This window comes from Stegodyphus dumicola, chromosome X2, assembly GCF_044657685.1.
Source record: "Stegodyphus dumicola isolate Sdum_Otavi_A_Nest chromosome X2, ASM4465768v1".
NCBI classification, from domain to species: domain Eukaryota; kingdom Metazoa; phylum Arthropoda; class Arachnida; order Araneae; family Eresidae; genus Stegodyphus; species Stegodyphus dumicola.
Genome location: NC_140781.1, coordinates 99,693,603 through 99,718,291, shown reverse-complemented (window position 1 = coordinate 99,718,291; position 24,689 = coordinate 99,693,603). Strand labels below are relative to the sequence as shown.

The 24,689-nt window shown below is 30.5% G+C and overlaps 1 protein-coding gene across 9 annotated transcripts in view; it reads left to right on the top strand.

The window, feature by feature from the left end:
* LOC118188616 (adiponectin receptor protein-like) overlaps nt 1–24,273 on the top strand; it is a 52,368-nt gene extending 28,095 nt beyond the window's left edge. For 5 of the 9 annotated variants that reach the window (XM_085810155.1, XM_085810158.1, XM_085810152.1 and 2 more), the window contains 3 exons: nt 3,144–3,331; nt 16,627–16,820; nt 23,137–24,272. In XM_085810155.1, the coding sequence (XP_085666281.1) occupies nt 3,144–3,331; nt 16,627–16,820; nt 23,137–23,277 (523 nt within the window). In that variant the 3' untranslated portion in view covers nt 23,278–24,272. Of the gene's footprint in view, nt 1–3,143; nt 3,332–16,626; nt 16,821–23,136 lie in introns of all 9 variants that reach the window. The other 4 variants (XM_085810159.1, XM_085810157.1, XM_085810156.1 and 1 more) reach the window with 2 other exon arrangements.
* Nucleotides 24,274–24,689: the final 416 nt, after the last annotated feature.

The following is a 24,689-nucleotide window of genomic DNA, read 5'->3' as shown; positions in this document are numbered from 1 at the left end:
AAAGAAGTACACTGAGATATCTTTTTTTTAGCTATAAAATAGTGGACTTGAAGTGCTTTAAGAGTTTAATCTTACTGGTAAAAGACATTAATTTCTCATATATCATCTTGTGAACAATTTTATTACATTCCTCCATGTTTTGAATGAGTTCAGAGTTTTTTCATGTTTCGGTGTAGACAGATGAAATGAGTTCTTTCAGTATATTGGACCAATTTATTTTCTGCATTAAGTTTTTGCTCTGGATTTATGTTTGTATCCACTTTAAATTGTGTTAATATAGAAACTCTTGTTATGCAGATGTTTTTGTGTTTTATTAACCCTGTAAATGCTTTGCGAAAGATGTACATGCTCTGGTGTGGTTCTTTCTGTTTCTATATTTACATTGTTTGATTTAATTATGCTTTATTTTCAATACTCTTTCTCTGGAAGTCATTTTGCTGTCTCTTTAGACATCCTATAAAAGCATTTTAATTTTATTTGTGACATATATTATCTATGATGTGAAGTATGTAACAAAAATTAATTTTTGTTTATTATCTATGATGTGAAGTATGTAACAAAAATTAATTTTTGCAGTCTTTATATTTTATTTTTAAATTAATTCAAAGCATTTTAATTAGTAAATGCATTTATGTATGTTATGAAAATATATTTAAATTTATGCGTTAAGAGTGTGAAGTAAAATCTTCCAGTGTTATAATTACTAACATATATATATATATTTGCAAATTATGCCCACAGAAGGCATGTTTGGGCAGAGAATACATTCCTCTCCTCTTTCTTTTAAGAGTGTTGTAAGCAAGTATTCACCTGTAGCAAAATTTTTGACCATTAAAATTGACATAGCTGATAGTTATCATACATGCTACCATTTATGAATACCTTTTGGCATATCTGTTGCAGGATTAAATGAAAAACTGATTTTTAAATAAGCCTTTTTCTACAAAGGGATATACTATATAAGAAACTAATATTGACTTTAAGTTTGGAAAATGATGAGACTAATTTAAATGTTATGTCATTTTTCCAATATTTTGCGATTGTGCTTTTAACAGCTTGCATATTTAAAGGATTTTCCAGAACTCTTAACCTTCAAAATGGCTGAAAATGTTAATTCAGAAATTAAAGCAAATATGACTCATATGTTTAATAATTTTATAAATGCCTTGTTTGCAGGTGTTTTTTCCCCTGTAACATATTTAGTACACATTGTAAAAGTGCTGTGAGTTGGAACTCATGTATTTTTTCATGTCCGTGTGTGATTCCTTTGTTTGTTCATTTGCTACATTATGCGTTTAAAATGTGTTCACGTTCTCTCACATTTTGCAAGTGTACAAAATGAAGACTATAAAGAGTTGTGAATCATTTGAGGAATAATTTTAAGTAATAGAAAGTAATGAAATAGAATTAATATCTAGCTTTGTTTCAGTTTATCCTTTAGATCTGTTTCACATTAATATGATTTTTAGCTAGATTGTCTCTCCTCTTTGGTTTAGATCAATATTACCATTTAAAGTTATGCTAGTTGGTACTGGTGTGGTTGGTGCTGGTTTCTTTTTATGCATGTACACTGTGATCAAAAGTATCCAGATGCTTCTTGAATAGAATTGTAGTGTATACTCGTGCCTGTATGGCAAGAATTAAATATTCAATGTGACATCCTTTGGCTTTGATGATAATAACTAGTCTTTTAAGGAGGCTACCCTCTAAAATTTTGTACGTTTTTCTTGGAACGTTTCATTTTTGCAGAATAGCAGTAACTTTTTCTATCTGCAATTTTGGATGATGTCACCTGCTTTACAATTGGCATTCCAGTTTATCTGATAGATGATCTATGCTATTTAAGATCACTGCTGTTAGCTGAGGAGTTCTTTGGCATCTGTATCAAAAATTCATGTATTAAACAGCATGTGGATTTGAGCCTGGTAATGCAGAAACATGGGAAGACCCTCCCAACAACAGTATGGGTATTGCTGAATTGTCTGAAATATGAAGATAGGCATCTGTGTTCCTCACAGGAACTGAAAGATCAAGGCCAAACAGCAGAAAACGAGATCATGTCATAATGTTTCTTCCATAAAACTTCAATACTTTTGTAAATGTCATTCACCTGGTATATTCTATCCCCAGACATGGTCATTAGACTTCCAAACAAACTTGTTTGGGGATTTATCACTTAATTTATCATCCTGCACCTGTTAAAACTCTGATTTTATAGCTTTCTATTACTTGTCATTGAGCTGACATTGTTCAAGAAGTGTAAAATATTTCATAAAAGTCTTCATCTGATTCTATATGGTTTTATTTCATTATTCTGTGAAGTAAACTTCTTGTCTGTCAAATTGCATGACCAACCTGATGTTGGTTGAAGAGATAGAACATCTGAAACATTCCACTATTATACACAGTTGTGAATGTACTCCCTTTTAACATTGCTGAAATTTCATGAACAGATTTTCTTCAATAGAAGCAGTCAGTTACTTCTATTTTAAACTTGATCTGATATTCCACATTTAAATTTTATGTCTCTGAATGTGACTACTTTTTTTAATACATATTTCAACATATACTTTTATGCTATAGAGCAAATAACTCGCTTCTAGAGGTGTCCAGATACTTCTGACCATCTAATGTATGTAACGGCACTCATTTGCCATCTAAATGTTTAATGGTATTTTATGTTAAATTATGTAAATGTAAGTTTTTAAAATTTTTCCTCTCAAATATTTTATAAGAATGTAAATAAATGCGATAAGTGGAGTTTTCTGCTTTTTTGCTTTTCCCCCCCTTCTTTTTTTACATTACAATGTATGTAATGGCACTCAGTTGCTATCTGAATGCTTATTGGTATTTTATATTAAATTATTGAAATGTAAGTTTTAAAATTTTTTTTTCTCAAATATTTTATAAGAATGTAAATAATTCCGATAAATGGAGTTTTATCTTTTTTTTTTTTTTTTTTTTTTTTTTTTTGTACAAGTAAACACCTTTGCTTTCAATGTTGACTAAAATTGTTATGCTTTTAAAAATTCCATTACCAGCAATTTTTATTCCTTATTCGTAAATTTTGTTTTATCAGAAAAATTAAGAACTAATACTGTATCTGATTTCATGTTAGATTTATTTTTGTCTTTTTACTATAGGTTAGACTATTGTGGAATTGCTTTTTTAATCATTGGGTCTTTTGTGCCATGGCTATATTATGGATTTTATTGCAATTTTCAACCAAAATTAATATACTTGGTACTTGTAGTAGTCTTGGGAACTGCTGCCATAATAGTTTCTTTATGGGATAAATTTAGTGAGCCTCGATTTCGCTCAGTAAGAGCAGGTATGTGTATAGTTTTTATTAAAGTCATTTAATGTTATATTTGATTAAATTGATTAAAATTCAAGCCATTTCGTTTGGTTTGCTCATTTTTGGGTGAATTTTAATGCCTGAAGGTTAAAAGTTAGTATTTTGTGATCATTCTAATTATATATTCAATATTAAACTTTCTATAGTAATAAATAATAGTTTAGTTTTTAGTTTAAAGAAATTTGCATGTTTATATATTACATAATTACAGTTTGAAATATAGGCATTTACATATTAATTGTTACTGATGATTTCTGTTCATGGTAGTTTGCTAAAGATTTTTCCTCATAACCGCATTCATGTAAAAGAATACCTGTCCTTTGTTTATCATATGATCAGTCCTTAATGCCTCATATGATTTAGTCTGTATGTGTGAGCTTTCTTAAATCTTTCTTCTTGTTAGTTTCTTAATTCTGTCTTAATTCTTTCTTAATTTATTCTTACGTAATCATTCTCTGAGATTTGTCGACAGTAAAATGGAAGCTGTTTTCCTTCCTATTTTTAAGGTTTGTTATTAAATCGTTGCAAATGCACTAATTCTCAGACAATTAGATTAAATTAGAAACATATGTATGAGATTAATAATTTCTGACAAACTAACTTTTTGATGGAAACTGGTTCACATTCACTTAAGTGACTGAGATAACTATCTGAGATAACTATCTGCAAATATACAGTATCAAATTTGAGGGAAAATGGAAAAAAGTAAATAACCTGTGTCCATCCGTAGAGCAAATGAGAATGTATTTATTAATGGGAAATTAGCCTTACCACTGACATGTTAGTTAGACTGCCACCAAAATTAACAAGTAGGAACAACTAGTATTAATTAAATGTGAGTTTTAAAATATATATGTGTGATTAGAATAAATTAGCAAATAACTATTGAAATGTGCATAGTATGCACAGTGCAAAAAAGGTTTGCTGTGCATTATTTGTAATACAATAAATACAGGATAGTGCAATCAATATATTCTGTATTAAAAATATGTTTCTTTTACACAATTGGCCCAATCCGAATAGTAATGTCGTTGAACACTGGTAGTTCATCAGGCTTTTGAATCCCAGCCAAGGGGCTACTTGCATTGTCGTTTTCATGGTTTTCCCCATGTGTAATGTGTATACAAGCTAGTTCCCCTTAGAAAGGCCTCCACGAAGGCATCATTTCTCTTAGACAGATAGTTCTCATGTGCTTTGCAATAATTAAATAAACCAGACGAAACCAAAACAATTCTTTTGCATAATACCACTGTCTATGTTTTAAAAAATATTCAGAACAATTTTTAGAAACATACTATTAGTTTAGAAAACCAAATTATTACTAAACTGTTTTTAGTTTATACCGATGCATGAGTTGTTAAAATGTACATAATTAAGAACTCTGATAAATTTTATATCAATTGTGCTTTAATTTTTAGATCTGGAACTTTCACTCAGGTGGCCTTAGTTTAAAGAAATATTAAATTTTGATCCATGCTTTTTAAACAGGAATTAAAGAATGTCTATAGCTGTTTGAATGTACCATAATTTTACTATTAGCACATATGCCGAACTCTTAATTATGTACGTGAAATATTAGGATCTATTTTAATAAAGTTTGCTGTTCAGTTCATTAAAGCTGAATTTGTGTAACTTCTAATTGATATAAAATTAAGCAAAGCAATAACCTTGTGTTTGCCATAGATTTTAGTCAAGACTCTTATCAGTTGCTAGCACGAACAGGTACGAGTCCCTCATCATCAGGGGGTAAAGAAATCTACAATGAAGGGAAAGCCATGATTGTATTTATATCCAAAAGGAGTAAAGTAAATGAGAAGGTAGTGCCATCTGTCAGGAGAAATGTTAATGAAAAATTAAGTTGTTAATAGAATTTTAAAAGTGTTAGGAAGGACTGGATTGAAATTAAAGTCTTTAACTGAACAAGGTAAATATTTGTGAATGTGAAAAGCTTCAAGAAAAATGTGGAATGGAAAAAGCTCTTTGGATAATTTTTGCAAACCCAAATCAAGCCAAAATTGTAATTAAATTTCCAACTATAATAAGCTATTGAAGACTTGTTAATTTCTCCATTTTCGACATAGGTTCTAATTGAAGATTTGCAACATAACTAACTGAATTATTACTTTTAATAGAACTTGAAAGCATAATTTAAAAGGGGGGAGAAAAGGAAAAGCTTTCAAACATATTTCTATTTACACGTAAGTAAAAAGTCTTCCTAAATAAGTATAAATGCATTTTTAAATTTTATTTACAGCTTTGCTTTAAATGTGCTTCAGTAGATTATTATCTTTAGCACATACATCTTCCTTAGTGCGTACATGTATCCTTATAGATAGAAATATGTAAAGATATTGGAGAAATATGATAAATGAAAAGTTAAGTTGCATTGAAAAGCATATTTTTAATAAACAAACATGCTACTAGAAATTGACTGCAACATTTTGTGTTTATTCCATCCAATCATTTTTCAAGAACATTATTAAAGACATTATTTTCAACTAGCATGTAATACAAAAAGATGATAATGCCATCTGAAAAAGAGAAAAATTTTAGCTTATGTCATACTAATAAGATTTTGTTTTATGTTCCTAATTGTATTCATTATGAAATTGACATGCGTGTAGTTAATGAACATTAAAAAAAACTTACAGATATACATAGATATTGTTTTTCCTTATTCCCTATCTCTGAAATATGTGATATTAATACAATAAATAATGAGATGTTTGGACCTGGTATATAAGTATTCATTGATTTTGCCACACAGTGGTAAATGGAATCAATCGTACAGGTCAAATGAGATGAGCATTCTTATTAAATTATTGTATTCAAAGTAGTTGAATAAAATGTTATTAGATTGCCAAAATATCCTTAGAGTAATTAAAAGACAGTTGTTGAAAGCAGTTAAAAATGCAGATTAGCAACAGTGACATCAAAATTATGCGTCGATGAGAAAATAACATAAAATGGATGTTCTATCAGAATTGTATTCTTGTACCATTTGTTGAGAACTAGTTTGTGGCATCTATTTGATGTTAACTTGCCAAACTACCTAGAAAATACCATGCATTGAGCCATTGGAAGGTTGGAAGCAAGCAGATCATTGCATCTGTAAAGTTGGTTCCAGGAGAAAGGAAATTTTAAAAGGCATCAAGGTCATTCTGCAGCTAATATCTCACATAATGTTTGTTAGAATAAGAGTGTTAGCAATTTTCAGATACGTTCATTATTCTAGATTGTATTCACAAAGTCTAGTTTGAATATCTCATTGGTTTTCCATCATCATAGGGACTAGAAGAAACTCAGCTAAAGAATGCTATGATTCAGAACTTGCTGACTAGAGCCCAGATTCTGTTTAGAGGTGTATATTTGACTTCTGATCTGGAGAGAGTATGACACTTGATATAACTCAGCAAGTCTTCAGGAACAGTAGTGTTTTGCTCAGTGGTTCTCAATCGTTTTTCCCCATGCATCCCTTTCATTATTCCTACGTGATCATTTCCCCCTCCTGTCCCAAACTCAAAAATTATGTATACAGTTAATTAAATTTAGATTATTTTTTAATGCATTGTATAAACTAAACAAGAAAAAGTATAGAAAATGTTAAACATCAAAACTTGAATAAAAGTAGTTTTGTAAAATTCGTAATTTAAAACTAAATACATAACTGATGAAAAAAAGGGTGATTGCATTCCCCCTGAATGAGCTATGAAAGTCATCCCCAAAAGAAATACCTTCCTGAGTGAGAATCTCTAGTTTCACTGGAGTCAGATGCTTTTTTGTGCAAAGATAAGCTTAGGTGAGTGAGCAGTCAAGTCACTGAACACTGGTAGTTCAGTCCGAGGTTCGAATCCCATGAACAGGCTGGCTGCATGGGCCATTTTCATGGATTTCCCCAAGTGTATACGAGGTTTCCCTTAGAAAGTCCACCCCTAAGGCAGATAGCCCTCGAGGCTTTTCCGTAATTAAATAAACCAAACCCAAAAAACCAGCTTAGGTGGGCATACTGATCCATACAGTATTCCAGATCGGTCTTTGACTGCTCAGAGTTTTAGGCACAGAGTTCTTAAACCCTTAGTTGTGCCTTATATTCCTGCCATTTTTATGGATGATAATGCCTGATCTCATCAAAAATGCCATATGACTTAGATGCTTGGCGAGTAAATAGAGCTTATAGAGTGGTCAACATGTTACCTGTAATTGAGTCAAATAAAACATGTTTGGAATACATTAATCAGACACACTGCATCTGGATCTTAAACTCAATTGACTCACCTTCAGTTAGTAAGTGCCTTTCTTGAAGAGTAGGGAAGAATGCCCCAGAACTGAGGTACCTACCTCATCAGTTGAATGCTTTGCAGGTGCAGTGTTCATGCATACTCGTATTTGCAATGCACTTTATTACACAATTAATAAAGCAGCTTTTACAGTCATTAATTTCTGGTAACTTCAGTATGTAATGTGCACCAGTAACTTCAGTATGTAATGTGAATATGAATTATTTCCTATTAACTCTTTGAAGGGCAGGAAAAGGCAATTAACTTTTTCAGCAAAGCTCTTGTTTTATTTATTATATCAGGTGTTACAATGAAATTATTTGTGACAATTACACGCATTTTGTCCAAGACGGGTGGAAAAAAATGACCACTTCTGGTGGTTAGTGTCAGTGACCACTGCCCACAGAACACATCCCTACAAATCAATCTCTATACTACTCATGGAAACAGTTTTTCTTTCTCAAGCAGAATGCAACTTTGCATGTGCTGCATTCCCACACTGTTCACCACTGCCCACAGAACACATCCCTACAAATCAATCTCTATACTACTCATGGAAACAGTTTTTCTTTCTCAAGCAGAATGCAACTTTGCATGTGCTGCATTCCCACACTGTTCTTACAGTGTGGGAATGCAGCACATTGCAGCACAATATGAATTATTTCCTATTAACTCTTTGAAGGGCAGGAAAAGGCAATTAACTTTTTCAGCAAAGCTCTTGTTTTATTTGCTATATCAGGTGTTACAATAAAATTATTTGTGACAATTACACACATTTTGTCCAAGACGGGTGAAAGAAAAAATGACCATTTCTGGTGGTTAGTGTCAGTGACCACTGCCCACAGAACACATCCCTACAAATAAATCTCTATAGTACTCATGGAAACAGTTTTTCTTTCTCAAGCAGAATGCAACTTTGCATGTGCTGCATTCCCACACTGTTCTTACAGGCTTTTTCTTGGTGCAGCAGAGTGCACATCTTCGTGATGTTGTCTTTAATGGCTAATGCTTATTTTCTTGAAGACGAATTGCTGCATCAACTACTGGCTTATGTTTCTTGATTGCCATCTAGTGAGCTATAAGGGAACTTCAGAAATGGTCAGTCTTGAAAACCACTCACACAAGTGAGTAAGACCTTCAGTAGAAAAGGCGGTTACTGTAGGTAACCACTGCCCTTCAAAGAGTTAACCTATATCTCTATACAGGCTGCACAGATGGTATAGTGGTTAGGGGAACCTATTGCAGTACTGAAGAGCCTGGGTTTGAATCCTTGAAAAAGTATGGCTGTAACTGTCTGTTCCCCTTCATAGCAAGCAATGTTGCCTCCTTGTTAGGTGCTTTCACAATAAAATAGCCAACACTTCTAGCCTTAGGAGTAGCCAGTGCCAAAAAGGCATGTGCCTGCCATTGGGTAAAAAACATATCTCCTTACAGGCTTCTATTTCTAAGCATATAGTCTTTTTGTGCTTTGCGATAATTAAATAACTTGATCTCAGAGTAACTAAAAAATATGAAAAAATAACACGCTTAAAGCTTGCATTGAAAATGTCAGCTACCATTTCTTGAATCAGAGACATTTAATAGTTTTTTCTTGCTGATGAAGTTTACATTATTAACTCTCTCTTTTTTTTTTCAACTTTGTATGCATTTTAAATTTTCTTTTGATAACAAAAGCACTGTTGTGTTATTGATTAACAGTATTTTCATTTATTATTTGCTTTCCCCAACTCAGGTAACTTAATTTCGGATGTGTAAAAATTAGTTTTTTTATTCAGAGAGAATTTATGCTTTTCTTCATTTACAAAATGGATTTTGAGCTCATCAGAAAGCTGATTCATTAACAGAGAGGAAAAATATGAATGTATTAAATTTTAATAGATAACAAAGTTGTTTGCATAACATTTTATTCAGTTAGAGTTGGTTCTTACCTATTCAATTGCTGACATTTATTCATCATGTGCCATTAACAATAGCACATGCATACAAACTAGTAGTATTGTTAAAATAGTTAACTTATTTCATTAAAAGAATGTTTTGTAGCACTGGCAATTTCACAATAGATTATTGAATATTCAGAAAACTGTTTTTCTAATATGAAGAGAGCTTGAAATAACTAATTGGCTGACACAGTATAAATGTAAAACTGAATGTTGAAAATTAAAATCATACACTTTAAATTTAGTTTAAGTATTTTTTACAGAGTTTGTAAATGGGCTTTAAAAGCTTCATTCAGAAGGAAGCAAAAAAGGTATAGATATAAATTGTCACTTCGTCAGATAAAACTTAAAGGATCAACAGAGAGTGTGGCTATCCATGAAAGCTCTGATGGAACTATTTTAATTAATGTAGTTAAAACATGTGATTTTTATTTTAGATATCTGCATCTCCAAAAACATATTTTCTGTCATAATTTAACATTATTTAAATGAATGAGGTATGTTATTGTTAAGACATATGAAAGTATTAATTTTGTCCATGTGTCTAATAATGAAAGGATTTAATATTTACTCATTGAATTGTACTTAATTACAAAATTCATCTGCTTCATTATATCTTGGAATTATTTGATTAAAAATTATTTGGTTGATTTCTCTACCACACCCTTTTTTTGAAGCATTTATAAATTATGTACTCTGTGTCAGAATTTTAAAATGGGTGGGTTTTTTTTTTTAATCTAACATTTGTTAAACATATTTTTAATGTCACCTGCAATACATCTCGTAAATTTACCCAGCATTATAAGAAAAATATGTGTCTTTAGTTTTGAACATGATTTAATGTATGTGAAAGGCTTAATATGTCTGAATATAATTTATACAGGTATACCTTTCCCTTAACAGATAGCTGTAAGGTGTTTTATCATAATCAAATAATCCAATTTGGTCATTTTGTGAGGTGCATATCAGCTCTTGCATTGAGGTTTTCAAAATAGTTTTTAGCATACCACAATTGGATGTCTATCTTATCATTCAGTTCTAACTCAAGCTTTTCAAAAGTTATTTTTTGCATTTTCATATTTTGTTAAGTATTCTTAAATTAGTTTTCCTTCGTGTTAAAGGTTATCTGTTTTGTTTTACTTTCTGTGAAAGCATGAATATATCACTGAAATATTTATTAAGTTATAGCTGCATTTTTTGTGCATGTATATGCTTAAATAATTTATTATCTTATTTATTAGAAAATTTTCTTTTCACATTTTATTTTATTTGATTTTGTGCCAGAAGCTTGAAATTCTGTGTCTTGTTCTTGTATAAATTGAGAGCTGAAAATTTCAGGTACTGAAAAGATGCATAAAGTTTTGACCTTCATTGCTCAAGAATGTTCTTTGGTGAACTACAGCTGTTAAAACTAATAATGAAAATCAAGAATCGAGTTCTGCATGCACTTTTAGTGTCTAAATGTTAAGAAGTTGATTTTTTTTGGTAATAAATTTTCCTTATTTTTTAAATTTTGTTTAAATGCCTTTTGTTATGCTTTTCATTATTATTTGCATTAATATATGAAACAATAATTAGGATTGATGTACACGTATGAGAGGATACTTGTTTTTTTTTTGGTTTGCTGTATAATCTAAAGTAATGTAGTGAAATTTCAAGATGTTGTAACCCTTTTATAGCGAGTCAAAAAGTGAAATGAAATGTTTTTCATAACTTTTTGTTTATTGAATTTAAATGGATCAAATGAGAATAAGATTATTTCTTGTGGAAGTTGCATTAAAATTAAATATTGAAGTATAAGGTGATTCCCCCCCCTTCCCTGTAGATCTTACAGTGAAGGATTTAAAAATCTCAGCCTTTCCCCTCTCCCTTTGATTATTATTATTTTTTTTTTAAAATTGCCATTCTCAGAATAGCGAGTGTATTGAAAGATCTGGAATTTAGGCTGAGAGAAGAAGCAAATTGCCAAGATTTATAATGAAGGTAGCAGCAGTCTACTATTTTGGAGTATAAACTTGTATTTTCAAAATTATGCACCTTAACCCTTTCGGGGACATAAAGCTTAGATAATTACTTCTATTATCAAACAAATAATAAACTTAATGTATCCATATCCTGTTAAAATTTGATTGATCATAAAAGATTTTGTGAATCTTTTTTTTAGAGTAAGTAGATATTTTTAGCCCCTGCACATGTAAAATAATTACCTTATCTCTCAAGTAAAATATAATTCTCATCATTGGTAAAATTATACAAAACGTCATATTACAGTAATACATTTTAATAAATAATCATATAATATGTATTACATTAATATTCCAAAGTTATATGATAGGCAGGACCAACAAAATGAGTGCAAGTCAAATTTGTACACATTAGGATTTAATATTGCATGTAAATACGTCGGAATTGTAGTTAAACTCTGATTCTAAGAGTGGGAAAACTCGTTTAGAAGAAAGTTATATAATAAAGAATGTAGTTTGCATGCATGTCCATGCAAAATAGTGTTAACATGAATGTGCTACATAAAAAATGGAGCTATTTTGATGCCAGTGATTTCGCAAAATTCAGCAAGCTCATCTGATTATTCAATGACTTTTTCTCATGAAATTTCTTCATAACAAGCTAATAATTTTTTTTTTATTCCCTATCCTTGTAACTAAAAAAATTTCCAATTAGTGTGTGTATTCTCCAAAAGCACAGTCTCCTCTTAAGCATATAGCCCTTATATAATTTGATATAAATCAAATAAACCTTCAGTTGAGCTTGCAGTTCTCATATGCTTTTCTGGTGGACCTAGGTATCAGGTGTTAGCTTCTTGAGTAGTGATATTGCTCATGTATCTGTAAGCTGTTCAATTATCATCTCTTTGCTGTAAGAGTCTAGCAGTTTGCTGTTATAGTTACTATCAACTAATTGAGAAAATTTATTTCCATTACATGAGTGACTTGCCCAGTTTCTAGTGGTTTTTTATAATGTTCTGAAAATGAGCAGACAGATTTTCTTCCAGACACCATTTAAAGTTTTTGAGAAATTTCATTCCATGAGTTTCTAGTGAAAATGAGCAGCCACAGAGTTTCAAATTCATGCAATTTGGGGTATTACTGTAAATTAAATTTATGTGTGTTTACTAATCAACTAAGCTAATTATATTATTTTTCTGTTCTCATTTGAAGAAAATATTTCATGTTAGCCAGGTAAATAGAAACAGTTTAATGTAGAACTTTTATAAACAGATGAAACATTTTGTTTCAAAATACAGCAATATGTTGGGGATTTGGTAAAATTATTAGTTTCAGGGTTTAGAATGACTGCAGAAAGTGATTGGTTTGATTTTTTTATACTGTAAAGTACTCTCTTACATAGATTTCTTTCTCGTTTGGCAGGATTGCTATGTATGTCTAATGGGTGGACAGAAACACAAATGAAACTTCTCTGTGCTATCATCAGCTGAATCCTTAAGTGTATAGTAGTTAGATTATCATCTGTAAAATTATTTTGTGTGAAAGTTAATTTTCTTTGTTTGTACTTTAATGAATTTAGATAATACTTAGCTAATTATACTGTCAGAATCTTTAGACCTAGTAATAAGCTTCAGTATTGAATACAAAAAAGGGGTTTTTGCAAAATGATATATTTCATATTTTCAATTGGTAAACAATCCTTCTTGAAGGAATCCCTGCCACCTTACATGTCCTCACATGCTTTTCTAATCATTTGAATATACATATGTTAAGTAAATAAGTAAGTAGTTTACCTGGCTCTGAAAATTTTTTGATATTGCTATCTGTGCTTCATTTTAATTCATGTTTGAGACAGTTATGTTGTATTCCTATCATCGTTTAGAGTAAAACCTAAAGTAGTTGGCTAAACATCCTAGCTATGCCTGTGAAAGGGCTAAGCTTTAATAAATTTCTAACTGCAGTTGCTTTTTTCAGTTGTTTTGGGGCACTTTTATTGCTGTAATTTATTTGAAAAACATGCTATATACTAAAGCAATAACATTAATTTTTTTCCGCATATGCTGTTTGCTTTTTTTTTTTTTTTTTCCAAAACTTGCTTGTTAAAAAAAACATTGTAAATGTTTTTTAAAATAAAATTATTTAAAAAGTTGTAAAGATTATCTCGCATAATAACTAAAAGCTCTGAAATTTTATTGAGATATTTTGCTGCTGGTGGTTTTTGCCATATTTTTGTAATGGAAATATCACAAGAATTATTTTCTGCAGTTTCAAGCTATTAGCTCACAAGCAAAATTTTAGTAGATTCAAATATGAAGTGAACATTACAACATGTTACACAGTAACTGCAGATTCTATTAGAAATTTAATTATACAAAATTTTAAAGTAGTCAAAATATTAGGAGTACCACAGATCCATTAATGTAAAATCTTTAACTCTATCTATTCGTACAAAATGATGCAGTTGGGTGGAAATTGAAATGGCCATAAATTAGGATAATATTTTAAGTTAACATGTAGGAATAGAAAGTTTACTCTGCAGAGAATGAATCAGACCCAAGGCTTAGAGCTGTAAAATTTGCAACTGTGTTAGAACAGTTTTCAATGAAAAGTAATCATGAAACTCTCGGAGTATATGGATATAACAGCCAAGTAGTAAGAAGGAAATTCTTCATTAACTAGGGGAATGGAAGTTATGCTTATCCTTATCAAAGAAAGATATATCATATTGGCATTTTAGAACGCTTGCAGACTAATCAGAATTAAGTCTATTTCAATCTGACAAATTAATAAATGTGCAGTGAAAGCCCAATGAAAAACTGTATCTAAAAATTCTCTAACCTATTGTTAACTATGGAAGTGGAGGCATAACACTGGGATGTTTTACAGCCTCTGCCAGAATTTAGTTTTTATGCCAAATATTTTTGGTTATTATAAAAATACAAAAGTTTCTGAATGAAAACCTGAAAATACCTGCTTAGAAGCTTAAAATGCATTTAAGTTCTATGAAATGAGTGATCTTATTTAGAGAGAGTTTTAAAATATTTTGTGTTTATTATATAACTGCCCTGCAGGTACCAAAACTCCTTCACATTCATTTCATTCGACATGTATGGAATTAACTAGAGAAGAGAACAAGGAAACACATTTGTTCAGATGAGCAATTGAAAGTTATTTTGATACAGAAATACAATTAAATATTCCCATACAAGAAGTTAACCCGATGCATGAAAAAATTTCAGCAAAATCAAATTTTGTATGTTTATCAGTTAAATATTTCATTTTCTGTTATTTGGATATTTTTAAAACTCCAGCACTTTCTGAATAAATTATTTTAATTGTTTTGAAGATTTTTTTTTTAAACAAGCCTGGTTTTAGATATGAATAATAATGGTGTTTGGGGAAAAGGTGAAATCGCAGAAGTACCAACATTCCCGAGTTAGGGGAGCGACTTTTGATTTTTAAGAATTCTCACACAAAACTGATTTACAACATAATTCTTCCAAGTTCCTCTTATTCATAAAATTTCCCATAATTTTTATGTGATGTGTTTTAATAATTCGTCATTTTCCATTTTCATTGAAAACATGATTTTTGGACTATGATGCCTTCCCATTCTTTCACTTCATCCACAAAAGAAAATCGAGGTTGTTTAATCAATGTGATACAACAAGACATTGCCTCTGATATGTCAAACATCATTCTCCATGTCCGTTTTGAGTACTAAGAGCATAAAGTATAGAATAGTGAGTCTTTTTTTTTTTTTTTTTTTTTTTTTTGTGTGTGTTCTCTTATCTCAGTGGCCCACCAGCGACAAAATTTTTCAAGTTTAGGACCTGCAGAGATTACACCAGGCAGCAAATTGCATAGTGTTGTCCTTGTAGTATATTTTTTTTATAAATAAATTTTGAAAACATATGTGAAAAAAAAAATACCATGAATTTTGGGAGTCGAGTCTGAAATTCTATTGTCCCCCCTCCAATTTCTTAGAAAATTAAGGCTAGAGTATTAATGTGATACTATGATGCTTCGCAGCAGATATATATATATAACAAATTTTCAGTTCTGTTTCGAGTACCAAACCCCCACTGCCAATCATCCGATGTGAGTTTTCGAGTAAAACTTGTCGGCCGCTTCGAAATTTGTTAGGGTCAGCGCCAGAGTTGATGCAACCTCTGTACAGGGCAGCTGACTTTAAAGACAGCAAAGCTTCTAAAACTTTTGGGAGTGTAGAGATTGCAGTGAGCAACTAAAAGCCTATTGCCAGTCTAGCTACTGAATGTTATGCCTTTATTTAGTAGATGTTAATTGTAAATAAATTTCAAAACCATAAGTGTTCAAAAAACAACATGAGCGACTGTAACTGGTGTTTCAGTGATTGTGTTATTAACTTTCTTTCAAAGATACATTTTTAAAAGTAAAAATACAACAGAATAATGAATGAAAATATATGCCGAATAGACTGTGCATATTTTCATCCAGAAATGTAAAGAATTGAGTCATTTAAAGTTCTGTATAGCGGGATGGTAATGATTGTAATGATAGAGTTATAAAGTGGAGGTAAAACATTAAAATGCATAAAACGATATGTTTGTTAGCTTCAAAGCTCTGGACTTGTATGAAAGCTTGAAACTGGATGTTTATCACACAATATATAATAAACAGTTTACTTTTTACTCTATTTCTATTAATTGGGATAATAATTCAGTATTTTAATGATAATATTATCGAGGTTTTTGGTTTGTATGTTTTTTGGTTACTGAACTCAGTAACCAAATCAGTATTCCATGTCTGTGAATCTTTGGCTGTTAAAATGAAGAGACTTGCTAGAAATACTGTTCACTTTAGTAACAAACTGAAATGTCATTATTCATCTTCCACAAATGTCTTATCAGTTTTGCTATTTACAAATAATGGTATAACATTTCGAAATTAAACCTTGAGCACTTCAAGCAATTTGAAGTATATTACAGCATTTTTGATAATTATTTCTTATATTTATAATATTTTGCAATAATTTTAACTTGTAGATATTTTAACTCTGAATTGATTTCAATAAAGTCTTGTAATTTTTCTCATTTTAAATTTTCTAGGTGTTTTTATGGGTTTTGGTTTGAGTGGTGTTGTTCCAGCTGTTCATTACTTAATAGCTGAAGGTTGGTTTAGGGCAGTTTATCAAGCATCTTTTGGCTGGCTATGCCTTATGGGCATGCTGTACATAACAGGAGCTCTCTTTTATGCTTTGCGTGTTCCAGAGCGTTTTTTTCCTGGAAAGTGTGACATATGGGTAAAAATATAATTCTTTCAATATTCATTTGCTTTTGCTGGAAATGTCAGATTTATATTCTCATATCTGAAAAAATAATTTAGTGGTAATATTTAAATTTTAGTTGGCCTTTTTCTTGAAATTTTATAATTGAAGAAACAAATTTGTATTTCTAATGCTCATTTTGGTTGTTGTTTAAATTGCAGGGAAAAATATGAAAAATCTGATTTTAACTGAAAATGATTAGCAGTTCTAAACATTGTTTTTTTTAGCTCATCATCAGACCATAAATTGGTGATAAATTATAGTAATAAAAATTGGGTGGAAAAAAAGAATAGGTTAAAATTTAACTCTTACATTTTAAGGAATACAGAAGCTTTAAACTTACAAAACTTAGGGAGCAATCGGATTTCACTCTCTTTTAAATTGTAAACTGGAATTAGATATAAGAATATCCTGTACAAAAGTACTTCAAATGATACTTGAGTGATGATGAAACCAAGTCTCTAACCAATACAAGATGCAGAAAGGCACTTTATCTAGAAGCAATTTCACAGCTCTAATTCAATGATACTGAGAAATCATTATCAGAGGTTTAACAAAGATAGAGGTAGGATGTAAGATGTAAGATCATTTTGAACAGCGGTATTTGCATTTCACGTACTGCTGCAGTGCCTCACACGAAGGAACGTTGTGTTCTCTCTGCCATGTAAACAATCCATCATTATGGAATCATCTGCAATATCTGGGAACTCGTGCCCTTGTGGAGAATATGTGCAGTGATTTCGGCCATGCAGTACCAGCTTATCAGCTTCGTCAAAACTAATAGCAGTTATGCTGTAGAGACGTTAGGTATTTTTTGAAAGCAGGAGTGATGAAAAATGAGCAATGCCTTCTCCGGAAATTGAACTTCCGACCTCTGGAATACACGCCAAGTGTGCAAACCATCACATCACGAAGGCATGCTAAGAAAGCGGGAGAGATACCTTATATACTCCCCCTTTTAAAGGGCGACTGTGGTTTTAGGAGACCCAATCACCAAATCCTGGGTGTGGAGAATCATCATCCACGACCCTTTCAGTTCAGGCACCACTGTAGAGACATTAGGTATTTTTGGAAGAAGGAGTCATGAAAAATGAGCAACACCTTCACTGGGAATCGAACCATGGACCTCTAGAATATGCTCCTAGTATGCAGACCACTACACCACGAAGGCACGCTAAGAAAGCGGAAGAAATACCTTATACACTCCACCTTTTAAAGGCCAGCTGTGGTTTTAGGGGACCCAATCGCCAAATCCTGGGTGTGGAGAATTATCATCCAACCCTTTTAGTTTGGGCACCACTGTAGAGACATATTAGAACCACGAAGGCAAGCTAAGAAGGGGAGAGAAATACCTTATAATGGATATGACTAAAATATCACAAAAAGAAAAGGAATTGTACATTTTCAGATGAAAAGTGAATTAAATGGCCTTTCGAGAGCGCTGGTTCATGTCCCAGCAAGCGCATTGCTTATTTTTCATGTCTCCTGTTTAAAAAAAAACTACAGTGTATAAACTGACTCTACTGTGGCGCTCAAACTAAAAGGTGGTGGACGATAATTCGTCACCACCTGGATTTGGTGGCTGGGTCTCCTAATCCCCAGTCGCCCTTTAAAGGGGGAGTATATAAGGTATTTTCTCCTTTCTACCACCATGCATGTGGAGTGTAACGGTAGCACCCTCAGCGCATATTCAAGAGGTCCAGGTTCGAGCCGCGGGGAGGGCATTGTTCATTTTTCATGTTTCCTGCTTCAATAATAACCTAATGACTCTACAGGCTAAAGATGCAGTATTTGAATTTAAAGTAGTTTTAGTGACGTTAATTTGATTGGGTTGGAGAAGTTATCTTACATTTGTTACATTTTTAATTTTTTAAAAAACTTAATTTTACACGGTTATAAGGCAAAAATATATCTAAAGTATATCTAAACTGAGGGGAAAAAAAGATGATGAAGCTGCGACAAAAAAGCTCAGTGTGTGAACCCTTCCTGTGAAAGCAAGTAATTCTAATGCTGTTATGAAGTTAACTGAAGTGCAAAAAGCGTGTAATATTAGTTCCATGCCAGATGAAATTCTCCTTGCTATCAAGGAACATCTGATACGATTGCAGAAAATCTGAAAGAATATTTTCTTCCAATTCACAGCAACAAAGCATGAATAAGACACCCTTTTACAATTAATACAGAATCAGAGATAGGATTGAGATACTGAATATATAATTGAACTGTCTTGTATTACAGCACTTAAAAACAACTTCATGCTCTACATCATCATGTCTGATACATGGACCTTATAAGAAATAGACTAACCCAAATGGGTTTTCTCCTTCGTGTGAGGCATTCCCGGCTGTCACCTTGATCACATCCGGAGGAGTAGGGACGACTTGCAGAAATTTAACAGTGGTTGCCTATTGCAGCATGTATAATTGTCAAGAAAAAGCTGGTTGTAGCGCCTCATTTCGCAAATTAGAATTTCTACATATTTTTATTTTTTAAATTGAGATTAATTAAAAAAATTTAGCATATTTATCAAGCATAATTAACGTTCCAAATAATTATAAAGCTATTGCATGCTTTCAGGGCTGGATATTTTTTAGCTTTTCCTATGCTGTAAGGAAATTTGTAACTACATCTTTTCGAAAATAATATTTTTAATCTGAACTAATAGAAAATCTCAAGCAAGCAATTTTCTCTTGCAATTTTTATTCTTTTTATTTTTATGCTTAAAAATACTAAAATATTTAAAAACGAATTTTTGAAAGTTTTGTTTAAAATACTAAATTGTGCTGCTTTTTTAAAATTACAGATTAGTATTATAGCACAATTTCTATAAAGGAATTTTATTTCAATTATATTTCATAATACATCATAGTGATGAAGACTTTTGACTATTTAAAAATTTTTATACATTTAATTCTTATATTAAAATTGTATTTAACCGTAATAATTAATTTTGCTTGTATTTTACAGTGATTATTTTTTAACTTATTTTTAATTCTGCATAAGATTTTTTTATTTACGGTTAATTTAATTTATTATCTCAAAGCGACATTTTGTGCTGTTTCACTATAAATGTCTGTCTTTTTGCAAATTGTTGTTACCAAATATTATCGCCCTGTATTAAATTTAAAGAAATTAAATAATGAAGAATCTGCAGGAATACATGTATGTTTCTTGCACTGTGACAAAAACGATGGTATCTAGAGCCATCAAATTTTGAATAATGTAATCCTCCACCCGAACATGGGCATCTGGATGGCCGAATTTTGAATTTGTTTTAATCTATTTCATATTTTGTAAAACTTTAACGATTTTTTGATTAACAAACTCAACGAGTTCAAAGAGAGCACTGTACAGAAAATAACAGTTTTATCTCCAGTGCGAAAATTCTAAAGATATGCTGTTTTCAACTGTATGTCATTTATGGGCGAAGAACATGATATTCAATAAATATAGGTAACACACAAAACGTTAAAAAAAGGTTCCTTTTGGGCGTAATATAAAATCTGAGTGCTTTTAGATTTTATTTTACCTTCCCCCCCCTTCATTACACTCAGAAAATTTTATGCTCCAAATTTTATAAATTACTAAAATAAATATTCCACTTTAATGTTAATAAGTTAATGATGATATAATCAAATAAATGGTTGTTTTGTAATGTTATTATAGTTTTGAAAATCATTGCCTGAAAATGGTCATTAAATTAAAAAAAAAATATCAGATCTTGTTTAATTTTACTTTATTTATTTCAAAGCATAACGTACTATCAATCTTATTTAATTTTACATTATTTGTATGCAAAAATGAAGTTCATAAATTTTGTGTGTAGAGTTTTTATCGTTTAACCAAAGTAAAGATGTTTGTACAAGAATTACGCGTGAAAAAACTGCACGAAATGCAGTAAAAAGTGCTTGAATGAGATATATTAAATCCTATTTGGAAAAAACTGTGGCTTTCATAATCTCATCACTATGCAATGTTTCACATTTAGTAATTAAAAAGAGTTATGCGATACAAACGCCATAGGTTTCAGTGTTAAAGTAAACCAGATCGTCCCTACTCTTTCTTGCTGATATGTCGGTGACGCGTGCCCTGCCCACTGGGTTAGTGTATCCCTTATAAGGTCCATAGTCTGATATCATGATTCCATGATCTGAATGTGTTTAAATTTCTGCTGAAAGTGTATGTTTACTTTTCTTAAGTTCTTCAGCTTAATTTTGAAGCTGTAATTTTTAGAAATGTTGTTAAGTGTTATGCATCATTGCATTTATTTAAATTATGTAAATCTAATTATGTTGTTTTACTTTTTCAAATTTGAAGATATTTTGTGTATTAATTTAAAGGCTGAACCACATCAGAAAAAGTTTAGGAAAAATGTATGTGATTAGAAAACAAGAATGGAAACAAAGCAATCGAATTAAAGTTTTATTGTATAGGAAATTGATATTTTTTAAGAGCATACATAGAGTCTAAATAAAAGCCACATTACAAACTGTGAAATAAAATGCCAAATCTTTTTTTTAAAAAAAAACTTAAAATAGAAAAGTATGTTGATTGTAATTCAAAACGTATTTTAATGAAAAAATAATAATGCAGCTGAGGCATACTTAGAATAGTAAGGAAAGGCGAAATTCATCAGTGTATTATGTACTTAATGAAAGAGCCAAAATATCTGTCATTCATTCAAAGTTAGTTTTTCCTTTAACTCCAAAAATTATAACTATATAAAAGGGTATGGATTCCTAAAAACGTAAACTGTAATGATGATTTTATTCTACCTGTATTATTAATTCTGTCATGCTTGTGAATCAGTATCACAAATAGGTTATTCATGTATATTGCAGATATTAATTAATATTTAATAGAAATTAATAGATTTCTAGAGTGTGAGGAACAGTCTAAGGTTTTCAAAACTAGAAAAATATTAAATATTAATTTTAACTTAATCTTGAATATTAAGGTAACAAGTAAGTATATTGTATTGTTATTCAAACTTAATCTTGAATGTTAAGATATGAAGTAAGTATATTGTATTGTTGAAGAGACCCCTTGTATCCTGGATACAATGGCATGAAAGAATGCATATAATAAAGAGAACCAACCATATATCTGGTACATCTTAACAATATGCATATCAATGTTATAGTTTTTTCATTTAATGTGTGAGAAAGTAAATGTTTATTCTTGTTTTTATTGCTTAAAAATAAAGGACTTTTTTAATTCAGTTGACATACTTTTAAAGCAAGAACAAAGTATATTGTGAGAAATTTATCATTGAAATATTGTTTGGAATAACAAAAGAGAGATCTGTCCATCCCTTCATGGGAGGCAATGGTGGTCACCTATCAGGTGCTTCTGCAGTGAAATGGGCCACTCTTCAGCCCTTGTAGTGGTGCAAGGCTGATGGCTATTAAAATAAAACGCATGGCCATTTAAAAAAAGAGACAGAGAGAATTAACTAGATAATAAAATACATTTTTGTAAATAATAATATTTATTACAGAGCATTGCTGAAAGACAGAAAATATCAATTTCAGATGCAAATAAAAATAAGTGTTGTATGTTGATTAAAAAAAAAGACGATAGTGAAAATGCATAAATCATGTTTGTTTTAGATGTAGGAGGAGATACTTTCATTAACAAGATAAACACAGTTAAAATAAATTAAATAAAAAATTTGCATGCATATGATTCAGTTCAGAAACTTGAAAGTAGCTTTGATTTATATGTTTGCTAATTAAAGCAGTTTTTACATATTCAGCCTTAAAAAAAAATCTGTTAAATTTAAAAAAGTGTTTTAAAAGTATTGTGTGTATCAGATATGAATTTAAACATTAAAAAATTTGCATTTTTAGATATTTAAACATTCAGTATATTTAATTAAACATTCATATTCAGATTTTTTCACAAATTACAGGGAAGTAGTGCAAAGTATGTTTGTAAATAATACTTAAAAAGACAGAGTTGTTTATGGAAAGTGACATACCATCCATGACCATGAATTAAATAGATTACTTTATGAAGGTGCTAAACTTTAGGTGAATTCTTAGAATTTTTAAAGTCAGTAATTTCTTAGCTTAAAAAAATGAAAATAAAATTTCCGCTGTTATATGAGTTTTTAATTTTTTAGGTATTCATGCATTTTTAAAGTTAGTTAAAATAATTATTTTTTATATTACACTATAATGATTTTTACTCCCCCCCCCTTCACTGAGTTCTCTTGTTTTTGTTCATTAAATTTTAATGTACAGTTTTCAATTCTATAATTTCATTTCATATTTTTTCTCTCTTCCAGTTTCACAGCCATCAAATATTTCACATACTAGTGATTGCAGCAGCTTGTGTACATTATCATGGAATTACTGAAATGGCTATGTACCGCCTCACAATGGGAGATTGTGCTGAAGAGCCACCAGATTATTTTTCTCAGTACTGACCTGTGTATAGTCATCTCTATTTTGAAAAATAAAGTTATATTTTTTTTTAATAGGCACAGCTTATTTTTACATTTAAAAACACAAAAGTAACTTTAACATTATCCCTCCTTATTTTCAGTTGCATATCACAGTTCTTTCTATCACATGCATTCCAGTTTTCTGAAATGTTGGTTGTAATTTCCAGAGATAAATATATGAGCTATAAATAAATCTGGATTTTGTAAATATGCTAGATTCTGTGATTGAAACATGTAGCTTGTCATGTTTCTGCCTTATTGTAAAGTGTGACTTGTGTCGCATGTTAGTAAATTTTAGGCAAATAGCCGTATTGCTTGGCTATGTGTGTTCTGATATATGATGTTTTTAAAATCTTGATTTAAATTGAACATTTTATGAAACTGTGATTAGAAATAAATTATTATATAAGCATACAGTGTTCTGAGTTATTTGATTGCATTTGTCTCATTTAAATGCATATATTTAATTTTAAAAAGTTACAAAGAATTGAGAATGTTGCAAAAAAGCACAGACTGATGATATGAGTTATGAAATCACAAAATAATGAATTATGTACAATTAAATAAAGATGCACAGATATACGTTGGTGTATTTGGGTTTATTTATGTACGTGATCGGTTAAAACTAGTTTTTAATTTGATTTTATATTTAGCTCTGAGTTAGCATTGCTTCAAATGTTATAAAGTTGATGCACATAATGTACACATTATAATAACAAAGAGTAGGTAGTTACTTTTGTAGTTCCAATTCTATCCACAACTTCATTTTCTGTTCATATCAGTTTAACCTATTCAGATTATAGAAGCTTAAATGATTCCATTGACTTGAATTGTTAAGACAATATGAAATGTATTTTATGTTAAAAAATGTTTACAAGATGCAGAGAAATGTTGGCAGATTTTGAAATTTATCAAAAAATCTACATGCTCAATGTTTCTATACCATAAATAGTTAAATATTTTAATTTCAAAGTTTCTCCTGTTTTTCACTTGAAGTAAAAGCCTCATTTGGTATTTGAATGTATTTGTGAATTATATTTAAAGTGTTTAAAAATATTTGAAGTTCTCTCCAATGTTTAGAAATATTTGAATAATGTGTTTCTTAAAGCTAAATAAATTTGGATAAAATTTCTGCAGTATTTTTATCATTTGAATATTTAATTGCTGAGGTAAAAGTTGCTGCTTTTAAAGTAGATGAATCTGATCACAATATTTCATCACTTAGAAAGTGGAAATCTGAAGATATCTCACATATTTCTTTATACTTCATTTTAATTATGAGGTTAAAGCATCTATCATTCCCTTCATTTTTACTGTCAAAAATAACTTTTCTAAAATATTAAATCTTTTATCATTGATTTTGGTAATCTCATTCATTAAACTTTCTTTTTCGC